The sequence below is a fragment of the Neomonachus schauinslandi genome, chromosome 9 (genome assembly GCF_002201575.2).
Source record: "Neomonachus schauinslandi chromosome 9, ASM220157v2, whole genome shotgun sequence".
Taxonomy (NCBI): domain Eukaryota; kingdom Metazoa; phylum Chordata; class Mammalia; order Carnivora; family Phocidae; genus Neomonachus; species Neomonachus schauinslandi.
In genome coordinates, this window is record NC_058411.1 from 24,453,511 (window position 1) to 24,465,993 (window position 12,483).

Sequence of the window (12,483 nt, forward strand, 5' to 3'; positions counted from 1 at the left end):
GTGAAGACGGAGAGCTATAAACACTTTGGGAAGTGGGAGACATACAGACTAAGGTCTTTGTTTGTATGTTTCTAGGAATTTATCCATTTCTTCTAGGTTGTCCAATTTGTTGGCATATAGTTCTTCATAATATTCTCTTATGATTGATTGTGTTTCTGTGGTGTTGGTTGTTACTTCTCCTCTCTCATTTGTGATTTTATTTGTTTAGGTCTTTGTGTTCTTGATGGCTAAAAACGCCCCTCCCCGTCACATCCATGTAAAATGAAACTTCCCTCCCATCGACTTACTTGATTTGTCACCTTCACTGATTAATCTTTTTCAGAGACCTTAAGGTCCACATAGGAATGGGCATGTCTACACTTGAGTTCTCTAATTCTCTTAAAAACTAGTGATTTGTTCTGGCACATTTCTCTTTCCTGACCTTGAGTGTTAATGTCTCAATGGAAGAAGTTTGCTAGGATCTTTTTTTTTTTTTTTTTTAAGATTTTATTTATTCATTTGACAGACACAGCAAGAGAGGGAACACAAGCAGGGTGAGGGGCAGAGGGAGAAGCAGGCCTCCTGCCGAGCAGGGAGCCTGATGCGGGGCCTGATCCCAGGACCCCGGGACCATGACCCAAGCCAAAGGCAGTCGCCCAACCGACTGAGCCACCCAGGCGCCCCGCTAGGATCTTTTTGTGTTGCTGATTACTGCCAGCTCCTTTTCCATTGTCATTGCCTTGCTAGACCTGATCTGACTTGGTTTCTAGATGATGTGGTCCCTTTCTTTTGTCACTTCATCATTTCTTCGCCTCACACTCAGCAAGTGTGTTGCCAGAGACAAGATAATGACTGACAAAACTTGCAGGGTTTAACACTGGACTCTGAGGAGAGCGCATATGGTCATTTACATGGCATTAGTTTTTGGAAGACTATGTTTTTACTAGAAAGGAAAATCTTATTATTTGACTTCCCAGCTTAAAAACCCTTCTGTGGAGGCTTCGGGGCCTGTCAGATAAAGACCACCTTTCCTATCCTGGCATGCACCGTCTGGCCCTACTTGTTCACACACTCATCTATTCCCACAGTCTTTCCCGTTCCCCTCCCCACCACACCCTACCCTCTCATATGAAACCATTTGCTATCGGTCAAATGCGTTTTGTTCTTTCATACATCTGGCCCCACTTGTTGACCTGACAAAATTCTCCCCTCTTTGTAGGGTCTTTTCAAGCATATCTCTGAGACACCCTTCCTTGAGACAGTGAGGGGCCCTTTCTCTTTGTCCTCCCAGCACTCTGTCCGTACCTCTAGCACCTACTGTATTATACTGTAACTCTTTACCTGTAGACCCTCGATTCATACTAGCCTAATGAGTGAATGAGTTCAGATATCAATGCTTGTTTCTTCTTGGCAGATCCCCTGGACCCTTCATTCCCAGTAGAGTTTGTAAGACATGGAGACATCATTCGGCTAGAACACAAAGAGTAAGTAAATTTGCTGTCTGGGATAAGTGAGTGGTATGGGCACCAAAGGTAAGGAGTTCTTCTAAACTGGAAATAAACAGAGCTCAGATTTGGATGCGGCTCTAGTAAATGGAGCAAGACTGCTGTGCTAGAATGGGAAGGCCGTTTTATGAAGTCTTGTGAAATAAGCAAGCCACTTTTGTTTGCCTGTTTTGGCTTTGGGGAGCTTTGAACTTTGAAGGTACTGTTCAATTTCCCTTTTTCCAGAGGAAAAAAAATCTTTGAGTTACCCAACGCTTCTTCTCAAGTGGCTGCCTTTAGGAAGATATAGACGTGTGTTTCTGAGAATATGGCAAGCTGGTTTATTTAAGCAGTGTTCTCACTGAAAATGACTACAAATGCTGGAATAATATGAAAACATCTTAAAGCATCAAAGAGCTGACAAGGCAGTAGTGAGTTACCAGGCCAAAAATCTAAGTAAAAGAGGGGGTGAGGGGAAATCCAGAGAAATAAGTGGGATGCTGCAGCCACTTCTGCCTTGATCCCACAATCTTGAGTTTCGATCTTTGGTTTTGACTGCCCCTTGAGAGAAAGAGTTGTAAATTCAAAGCTCTAGGCTCACCCAAAGTGGTAAATTTATTAAGTGATCCTTCCCCAAACTTGAAACCCTAAAGGGCTTGAGAAGGGGGAGTAGGGGTGAGGAGGGGCTATTTCTGGTTCCTGAAAAGTTGTAACTACCAGTTGATCCTCACATGGATTTGTGGCCCAAATTAATTTCATCTGGATGGTCTCAAAATCTTTAGGCCATGAATTTAAATGAACATAATCCTAGACTGGTAATATTTCCTAAGTGCCTGGCTAAAAGCAGATGTAAATCCTTTTTTGGGAAGGAGATTGCCATCCATTCCCATAAATAGTTTTTCAGTGACAGTGAATAGTACATAGTAAAAAATAACTAAGCACACAAGGAAATAGGGCACCATGTGCAAGAGTGAACAGGAACAATAGCAGAAGCAGCTCTGCAAAAATTTTGTATAGTGGAATCATCAGGTGTGGAATTTTTTAAAAATCAGGGATTATATATAGAGAAAAGCTATAAGCAGTGTTTTTTTTCTAGTATAATCATGGATACTTTTTAATTTTTATTCTTTACTACTTATTTAATAAATTTCATTTTGTTTTATTGACAAAAGTTATTTATTATTTATTGTTAAGTTTTATTTTTGGAAATTTCCAGAATTTTTATAAAGAACACTTATTTCTTATTGTGGATAAAAGTAAGAATTACTATAAAAGGCACAAAGTAAATAAAAGCCAAATTAATCCCTCTCTTCCCCCACAGATCCCCACATTATAAAACTGGTGATGAGGGCAGGAAGAGTAAATGGGAGGGAGGAGGCTTACCTGGCTTAGGCGTGCGTAGATTACAAATTTTAATTTCTTCTCCCCAAAGCTGCCTCATGAGTCAGGCAAGCTAAGTGCTTCAAAGCCACCAAATGTGGTAAGTCATTCCCCCCACTGCTGAAGTTAACCCCTTTCTTGGCATGGAGTCCAGGACTCCTACCATCTGTCCATGCTGGTTTGGACAATTCTCTGACTCTCTGGATGTTTCTTGTGAGTAAATAGGCAAGATGTTCCTGATATGTTGGATTTCATAGTTCAGATTCTAATTTTTTTTTGCACTAACAGAGGACTCTGAATATCCTTAGTAAAAGAGGAGACATTGCATGTCTCTTTGCTCCAGGATAATGGTGTTTCTCTCGCTTAACTTCTAGGACTTCTCGGAACCTGCACAGTCACTATCATGAGGCCCCCCTGACCAGGAAGCACTATCAGGTCACTGGCTATGGCATAGTAAGTGAGCAACTGGAGTGTGAGCAGGCTGTAAAAAGTTGTGGGGCCTGGTCCAGGGCCATGTGACAGAACACTCCTCCCTGGAATTCTGGAATGTTCCTAAGGATGACGGGCTACACAGGGACTCTATTAACACTGGGAACTTTTTGGCTAGGCTTGCTGTGGGAAAAGCAGCCTGTGAGTCTATTTGTCTCCATCTCTCTTCTCCCATAATAACCATGCCATTTTTATGTTCTGACACTTAATAAATGTCACATATGAATACTATTTGGGTCCCTTTTTAAATCACATTGGACATAGAAGCCATGGACCCACAATGTGATCCTAGGTGAATATATGTTTATTCTTTGCCAGATCCCAAATCCTCATTGGCTTTATTTTTAAGGATTACTTCCCTGTTCTGCAGGGGGATGTTAACCACATTGCTTTTGGATTTTTTAGTAGCGTGGGTGATGCAGTTAATAGAAGCAGCAGCTCTATGGGTACTTATGGCTTGGGGAGTGATTTGGAAACAAAACAACTACACAGGGCAGCTAGACTTAGGACTATCTTATGTTCCCTTGCAGGGGCTTTGGTGCATCAGTAAAGATCCTGGGTTCCTTAAGGTGGACTTCCCAACCCTCCTTCTGTTTGCTCATCCCACAGTACCAGAGCCATTGCTTGTCTTTTTCTTGTGCGCATCTCCTGAGGAGAATTAGACACAAGTGTCTTAATTTCCAAAATATAATCTGCAGGCTAAATCTTTCTGGCTTAGATGAGTGAGTGTCCAGATGGCCAAGTAATGGGTACAAATGGCCCAAATCTATTTCTGTTGGCTCAGGTTGATGTCTTGAATTTGGTTTAAGAGCAAAGACATATGTTTAGAATTTAAACTCTAGTCCTTTGAAGTGAAGAATTGGACTGCAGGCTGTAGGAGTTAACACTACTTTTTCTTAGTTGTGTTAGTGAGCGCTGGGGGAATGTCCATCACTTGGGGTGTTTCTCCGGCCCCCTTGTTCCCCTTCCCACCTCATCCACTGAGGCCTGTTTGTCTTTGACCTTTGTAACATGGTGGCGTCGGAAGGGTGGCCATCTCCCTTTCCTGACATGTCTTCTCTAAAGTCATCTTACTTTCTTTGTATTTTTTCCTTGATTTACATGGCAGAATGGGACAGGAGATTCAAATGATTTCTGGCGGATTGAGGTTGTAAACAGAAAATTTGGAAACCGGATCAAAGTGCTGAGAAGTCGCATTCGCCTCATCCATCTGGTCACAGGTTGTGTCCTGGGCTCCTCAGGAAAGGTCTTGCCCAAGTGGTGAGTCTCTGGGGTTTTGATGTCCCAACTGAGGCTCATGCTTCTCCTTTCACACTACAAAGAGTATAACAGAAGTTTCCTGTTTCCCAGTTGTCAATGTTCACCTCATGTTTTCTTATTTTAGTGGTAGGTGGAGGGAGAAAAGGCATCACGTGTGTTACAGAGCACAGGACTCCAGAGTTCCTTTGGTATTTTATGTGTTCTGAGAGTTGAACAGAATAATTGTTCATCTGTCTTGGACCTTGTAAATGCTCTGGGCCTTTCTGAAGTGGAATACTCTATGCTGGACTCCTCCTAGGATAGTCATGGGATATAAAAGAGTGAGGTTGCAAAAAGCGTGGCCACTGGGTTGAAAAGAGCAGGGTTCTATAAATTTAAAGATTCGACAGCGCAACTCTCTGGTGAGTTTCACGTCTTCTGAGAGACCTCTGTGACTGCTTTTCGCAGGGGCTGGGAACAGTTGGAAGTTACTTGCACCCCATACCTAAAGGAAACCCTCAACTCTATCTGGAATGTGGAGGACCATATCAATCCCAAATGTGAGTGAGATTACTTCCTGGAAACATTTATAAGTAACTCTTATGTTAGAAAAATCAACCTTCATAGATTCTGCTGCCACTGTATCTCCTTGTCATTTCCTGCCTTTTTTGAACCTAGTCTCTTCATACGAGTTGTCTCGACAGGTCGCTCCTTTTTCTTCCCAACCATGTCAACTTCCCATCCTCCTTAAACTCCCCTGAAAGTGACCAGTGACCTTGCGGTGGGCCAGAGCTAGTTTCCTCGTCCCATTTTCTTTGCTTCTCCTTGCCGCCTGCAATGTGGATCCACCTGTCTGGTCTTCTCCTGGGCTTTTCTGTCCCCTGCACCATGGGTATCTCCCACCCTCAAGGCTTAGAGCAGGCTGGTGCTTTCCCTTTATGCCCCTGTGTAGTGCTCCGCCCCTCCCCACAGCCAGCCAACACTTTTATAGAAAGCGGTGGCCACAGCCCTGGATCTGAGCCCTCATATCTGTACTCCCAGGCTCCAATTTGATGTTTCTACATCAGTATCATCTTCAACTCAGTCGTCTTTGGATCCATCATTTGTCCTCCTCAACCACCCCTTTTAAGCTTCTGCTTCATTTCCCCTCTCTGTGTTTTCCATTTCATTCTTACTACCTAATTTAGCCACCCAGCTAATTAATTAACTAATTAAACAACTCTTTAGTGAGTACAGTGGGAAGCCTAGGGGCCCCTGGGGTGAATGAGGTGGACTTGGTCCCTGTCCTCACAGACCGGCCTAGCATTTGAGCCTGGACCATAACGAAGGGTGATGGTGCCGAGAGCAGTGGCAACGCTGGGGACAGGCCCCGTCGCCTGTTGCCTTTGTATTTCTCCAGATGCCTCATGAGGGCTTTGCACAAGCTGAAGGGATGATCAAGAATTGGGCCAAGCTTCTTTCTGTCTCTTCAACACTCTAACTTACTCGTTAGCCAGCGTGTCAGGAAAGCTACACTCGGATTCCAGGCACGGTGTTGGTACCCTGGACGGCTGTGAGAATGTGCGTGTGACCAAGGTTTTCTTCTCTGTCCTTTCTTTGTCTAGTGCCAAACATCAGCCTGGACGTGCTGCAGCCCACTTTTCCTGAGATCTTGCTGGAGTCCCACATGGTGATGATCCGGGTACTGTGGCCCCCTCTCACTGGAAGGCTTCTCTGTGAGCTCTTGGCCGTCCACAAACTTGCATCACAGATCAGTAGCTATGGTATAGATCCACTGTCCCCTGGTGGAGGACTTTGAAAGGGTCTTCGCTTCTGGTTTACTTGGTCTTCGAAGGCATTTCCCTTATCACAGAATGATGACGGTGATGATGATGGTGAGGACAACAGACATCAGCGCACACTTACGTAGCTCTTACGTGCCCGGCGCCACTCTATGCACGGTGCTGCACTAACTTATTCTGTAGTTATCACAGTCCTGCGGGGATATGGTCCCCACTTTACAGATGAGGGAATCGAGGCACAGAGAGGTTAAACAACTTGCCCAGGGTCCCAGAACGAAATGGAAGAGGTGGCTCCAGCCTTCAAAGCCGGGCTGGCAGGCTCGCAGAGTCAGTGCTGCCTACCGCCACACTCTTCTGCTTCTAAGTGATTCTCAGATCCATTCCAATAGTAGAGCCCCGGAAAACTAGAGTGTTCTTGGTTGAAGTCCTTGAGACAGTAATAGTTCATTCCAGCATATGAAATTAGAATGAATTAGGATGAATAGCTGATCTGATCAAAAGTTGTTATCTGCAGCATAAAATTCCCACCATGAGCCCACGCATGTTCCCAGACACGGGGACTGTTTAGGGGCGTGGTTGAGTCTTTTGCAGGTTTTGTAAGACTCATTGTTGGTATTCCCCATCATTAGTATCTGACAGCAGTCCTAACCTCAGTGGTGTAAGAACAATTGACAGAGGAGATCTTTAAATTGAGAAAGTTCTACCCACTAGCTTAACTTCTCCCCTGTGCTGTACAGAAAGCCTGCTGCAGTGTTGATGTGTAGGGGGGACGCCTTTCCTCTGGTTTATGGAAAGCCAGTGTCCTGCAGGAAAGGTGTTCAGGAATCACTGTATCTTCAGCCAGTATGTGATGATCACTCCACCCACAGGGGTGCAGAGAGGTGTAGTGCCTGTTATTTGTCCCCTGCTGAGCCGTTGTCAAGTGGACTTTCCTGGAAGTGATTATGTAAGCAGTACTCAGTAAATATAGTTGACTTATTTCACCAGATTAGATCAAAAAATTCAAATTTTGTCATTTCTGCACATTGGGAGGTGATGACTTGACATTAAGTGATCTCCGGGTCACTTCTTCCCTGACTCCCTGCTTGTAGCTGTCACTGTGGTCTGATGACATAGCTCTTTTGAATACGTGCCTGTCAGTCAAAATATCATTCTATGTCTGGGTAGAATTTTAAGACTAAGTCTAAATAGTCTCGTTTCTTCTTTCATTATCTAAGAGGTAGAGCCAAAGAATAAAAGGGCATCAGGGAACGTTCTTATTCAACCAAAATAGAGTCAGGGTGGGGAGAGTGGTCAAAATAGTCCAGACGACAGAAACTGCATGGGAGAGGGCTTTTCTGCCCACTGAGTGGAGGGTCTGAGTCCTGTACAGAGAAGGCTGCCTTGCCTGCTGAGGTCAGAAGGAATGAGCCCACTCTGGATTTTAAGCATAGAGAACGATGTATAAATGCATAGGCCTGTAATGGTTACAGACTTTTCCTTCCTTCCATTTCTTGGATTAGTAAAGGAGCTGTATTTCTGAGATTAACAAAGTGAATAGGATGCCCCTGGTTGGTTATAGCTCTGGCTGGAGTCCCCGAGTCTGGGACTGAACTGCAGTGGTTTGGAGAAATCAGTTTCTCTTAGCAGCTCCTCTGGGGCCCAGGATGATCCATTCTTCATTCTGAGGCCCTTCAGTAGAGAGATCCTGACCTAACTCATAACACCTCACTCCTCTTCTTGGGAAGTACCTTCTCAATTTGTTCTGATAATGAGGCTGACACCAGTCCTGGTGCTTAGTATCCAGGGTCCTGATCTTTTCTTTGTTTTTGAAAAGCCCTAATTTTGGCGTGTAGAGACAAGGTGTTGGACAGTCTTGGCTGCTGGATTAAAGGGGCTGAGTCAGGGTCCTTCAGGCTAAAGTGTGCACTCTGAACAGGGTTAATATCACTCCCAGTGGATAAAATGTATTCTTGGAGGGCAGAAAACCCTTAACTTTCTAATGTAGGTAGTCAACCAATATGTAAACACATTTACAGTATAGCTGTGGTATTAAAATGTGATGGGAGGCATTTAGGAAAAAAAAGTCTAAAAAGTCCCAGGAGGGGCAAGAATGGAAAAAAAAAAAGCTGAGAAATACTGGACTAAAGTAACTTTTTCCAAGTTCAGGAACCCATCAGAGTGTTTGGTTTTGGTTTTGTGTTTGAAATTGGCCTCCAGAGGGAACAGGTAAGCCAGCCTGATTTTGTATCTCCCACTAGCCCTCTTGACACTTCTACTTGGTCTGGAAGATGGATGAATGTTTTGTGCTCACAGGAAACAAGTCCTTTTTTCTCTCAAGCATAGTGGGTCTGAATGGACTGTCCCTGGTGGCAGTGGAAGCTTGTGTGTTGGTAGAAGTAAGGCAGTCATAAGCAGGTGGACAGTGACTGAGAACAAGCACCAGATTCTTCCCCACAACGGAGGGAGACAGGGGAGGTTTCTCTTGACAGTTGGCTATCTGTCAGAGATGCCCATTTCTCACATTTCTGTCAGCTCTCTAGATCTCTGCCTTGACTAGCTTCTTTTTTGCCATTTTCCTGCAGGGGAACAATGGCCTCAAACCCAAGGACAATGAGTTCACATCCAAACCCTGGCACTGGCCTATCAACTATCAGGTAGGGCTCAAGGCTAGAGCCGCTCCCAGGAAATGGAGCCAAAGAAGAGACCGTTGAGACTTGGTGAGGGTGGGGTGGGGCAACTGGGCAAGGCCTTACCTGGCATGAGGTGGCCAGAGACAGGGCTCTGTTTTCTGTCCTGATTCTGACCCGGCCTTCCCAGCGAGCTCACATAGAATCGGCCTCCTGCCCAGGCTCCCTGTCTGTGGAAGGTAACTGGTCTTCCTCCCTGCCGGAGCACGTGTGGCTGGGATGCACTGGGCCCTGGATCAGCAGGGTGTCCTCTGCCCCGCAGGGCCTGCGCTTCTCAGGGATCAATGACACAGACTTCCGCGTGTATCTGCTCGGCAACCCGGTGAGTGCCTAGCACATTCCCTGTGTGGGCCCTCAGCCTGGATCCTCGGGGGCCTGTGGCTCTCCTCTCACCCGCCCATCCTCCTTCCCGTGCAGGTGGTTTGGTGGCTGAATCTGTTGAGCATTGCCCTCTACCTCCTCTTGGGGAGCATCATGGCTGTAGCTGTGCAGAGAGGGGCACGCCTGCCTGCAGAGGTTGAAGGTCGGTCCCTTGGGCTCTCCCTCCCCTGACCTAGCAGCTGGCCGGAGCCTGCACTGCCGATGGACCGTTCTGCCCTCACCCCCCTCTTTCCCTTCTCCTTTGCTTTTTAAAGCTCAGTCACCAAATGCCCAGTACTATGTTAAACACTCCATGCTCCCAGCAGCCCTGTAGAGTAGAACATTCTTAGCCCCATTTTATGGCTTAGGAAGCAAAGGCACAAAGAGAAGAGACTTATCCAGGACATATACTAGTAAGTGTGGAGCTGAGGTTCAGACCCAAGTGGTCTGACTTTAGAGCCCTCACTTGAACCTCTATGCTCTGTATAGAACTGCCCACCTTTTCTCCTCTGTCGCTCTCTGTTCCATGGCCCTGTCCTCTAGCGGGGTAGGGACCACAGCCCCTGAGATGGTCTTGCAGGCTCTTTTTGCCCTGTGCAGCTCCCTTGTGAACAGCCATGGCCCTAGACCCCCTCTCTGCCCTCCATTCTCATCTCTGACTTCACCTCTGCCCTGTCTGCCACTGCAAAGATCTGGGCGGCAGCAAAGATCTGGGAGATGGCCGTGGGGTGGGGGCAGCTGTCTGGGGGCCGTGCTGCATCTTGGTTTCTTTAGAGGCTGGGCTGCCTCCTGCTGCGTGGGTGCTGAGGCCTCTGCAAGCAGGCGGTGAGCAAGGCTCTCGAGGGCCAGCTGCTCATCTTGTCCAGCTGCCGGAGACTTGCTTAGCGCCTTGCTTAGTGGCCTCCAGATGAGGGAGGCAGGCCCAGTAAGGGCACGTGGCTTAGTCTAGTCACCCAGCAAGGAAGGGGCAGAGCTGGATGAGAGCCAGGGGTCTCTGCCCCCTCCCTGGCTGCTGACCAAGCTGTGCTGCTTGGGGCCCAGGGCTGTCCCAGGTCCTGCTGCAAGGAGGCGGTCAGCTCCTGCTCGGCTGGATGCTCCATTACTTCCCATTCTTCCTGATGGGCCGGATCCTCTACTTCCACCACTACTTCCCAGCCATGCTCTTCTCCAGCATGTTGACAGGTCAGCACCGCCTACCTGGACTTGGGTGAGAAGGGCGAGGGATAAGCACCGAGGGGGAGTCTCGCTGCTTCCTGACCTGGGTAGCTCCTCTCTGCTGCATCCCAGGAAGTCATCCTCTGACAGACTAGGTCTGTCTTTCTTCTTTCTCCTAGGGATTCTGTGGGATACTCTCCTGCAGCTCTGTGCCTGGAGTCTGGCCTCCTCTTCCCTGGCCAGGGGCATATATGCGGTGGGACTCCTGAGCCTGCTCCTGGGAACTGCCTACAGGTGAGTAGCCCCTACCCCTTCTATTGCTGCTCCCTGCCTCTGTCTTTGATGCATCTTAGAATCCCCTGGGGTGCTTTTAAAGCACGCCCCGGGCCCCATCCCCGGAGGCTACCACTCAATTGAGCCGGTTTTCTGACTCCCCAGGTGACCCCAATGTGGACCCAGATAGGAGAAACCTGGGGCTAACTGTGCATTCTTTTTTTTTTTTGCCAGTAGGTCCCAGCTTTTGTATCACCCCAGCACACCGGCTGCCTCTCTTTAGTCACCTTGGCCCCCCCCACTGGAAAGCCCTGGAGGGGTTGGGGTGAGGGAGAGGGTGGGGAGAGGGGTGTGGGGTGTGGCTCAGAATAACTGGAAGGAGGGTGTTGTTTGGCAAGCCTCACCAACCCCCCCTCCTTGCCAGTCTCACAGATCCCCTGTTGAGAGTCACTGGCCTTTAGGGGCCAGGGAGGCAGCATTAAAGTGTGAACAGGAAATGGTGGGCCTATGATCTGAGGGCACACGCACATTTTAACAAATACTCTGAGCCAAACAGCCACGGCCAGACCCCGGGACTGGTCTCTCTCCCGGGCCTCCTGGGAGGAGCCCTTTCCTTCTTTCTCATTAAGCCAGCATCTGCTAAGCTCTCCGACTACAGTGTGCCCACATGGTGAACACAGACATTGTGACGAGGGGTGGGTCTTATAGGTGGAGAAGAGCTGATAAGCTCCAGTAGGGGCTACTAAATTTTCAAAGATCCATGGGGCTCCTTGCCCCTGCTGAGGTGCTGGGTGCCAACCGCCTCCCTCTGGATTTTCTCCCACAGCTTCTACCTCTTCCACCCTCTGGCTTATGGGATGGTCGGTCCCCTAGCCCAGGACCCCCGAAGTCCCATGGCAGGACTAAGGTGGCTTGAATCATGGGACTTCTGAGGCTACTGCTACTCCAGCCAGAATCCAGGAACTTTCTGGGGACAGCCAGCTGTGCAGCCAGACCCTCCCAGCTGTGGGCAAAGCTGCCCGAGGAGCCTGAGGAATTCTGCTGCCTGCCAGGACCAAGCTCTGGGAGCATACCTGGAATTTAGCCCAGCACTAGGGAGAGCCGCAGCGCTGTCTGCAGAGATCCCACCGCTGGGAATGGCTCAGCAACAGCGGACATCTCTCAGGCCCGTTTCCCCGAGTGTGCAACATAGGATGAGTGTGTGAGAGAGTGGGCGTGAGTGTGTGGGAGTGGGAGGGTTCGTTTGTCCATACACCTGTGGAATATAGACCGTGACTGTGGACAGCTGAGTGTCATAAACTGTAAGAAATAGTCCAGGGCTATAGTAGTATTTTCTGGTATTTCTTTCACACTGGATTTGGCTTGAAAGCAAGAGCCATCAAAAATTCTCTGACCTCCAATAAGGCTGAGCTCACTGGCCCCACTTTGGGATATCACCAAGGGCGGAGCAGATGGGGCCATCAAAGCTGTGCGGGCCTTCTCCCCACAAACAAATAGAGCTGAGCGCCCCTGAGCTGGAGGGCCTCCCAGCTGCTTCCCGGTGTGGGGAGGAGGGCAGCTGCTGGGAGGTCTCTGGGGCAGCAGGTGGCTGCACTCCCTGCAGTGTGCACAGAGGACGGGGCTCTGGAGTGAGGCAGCCGAGCACTCACCAGCCCTCGGTTCCTTGCTCTCTGA

General features: G+C 48.2%; 1 protein-coding gene across 1 annotated transcript in view; it reads left to right on the top strand.

The window, feature by feature from the left end:
* Positions 1-12,483, top strand: part of POMT2 (protein O-mannosyltransferase 2) — a 41,737-nt gene extending 29,254 nt beyond the window's left edge. Inside the window, exons 11-21 of the mRNA XM_021679593.1 lie at positions 1,394-1,463; positions 3,218-3,296; positions 4,441-4,592; positions 5,040-5,131; positions 6,176-6,252; positions 8,917-8,988; positions 9,284-9,343; positions 9,439-9,544; positions 10,423-10,563; positions 10,716-10,830; positions 11,636-12,483. Of these exons, the coding sequence (XP_021535268.1) occupies positions 1,394-1,463; positions 3,218-3,296; positions 4,441-4,592; positions 5,040-5,131; positions 6,176-6,252; positions 8,917-8,988; positions 9,284-9,343; positions 9,439-9,544; positions 10,423-10,563; positions 10,716-10,830; positions 11,636-11,741 (1,070 nt within the window). The 3' untranslated portion in view covers positions 11,742-12,483. The remainder of the gene's footprint in view (positions 1-1,393; positions 1,464-3,217; positions 3,297-4,440; positions 4,593-5,039; positions 5,132-6,175; positions 6,253-8,916; positions 8,989-9,283; positions 9,344-9,438; positions 9,545-10,422; positions 10,564-10,715; positions 10,831-11,635) is intronic.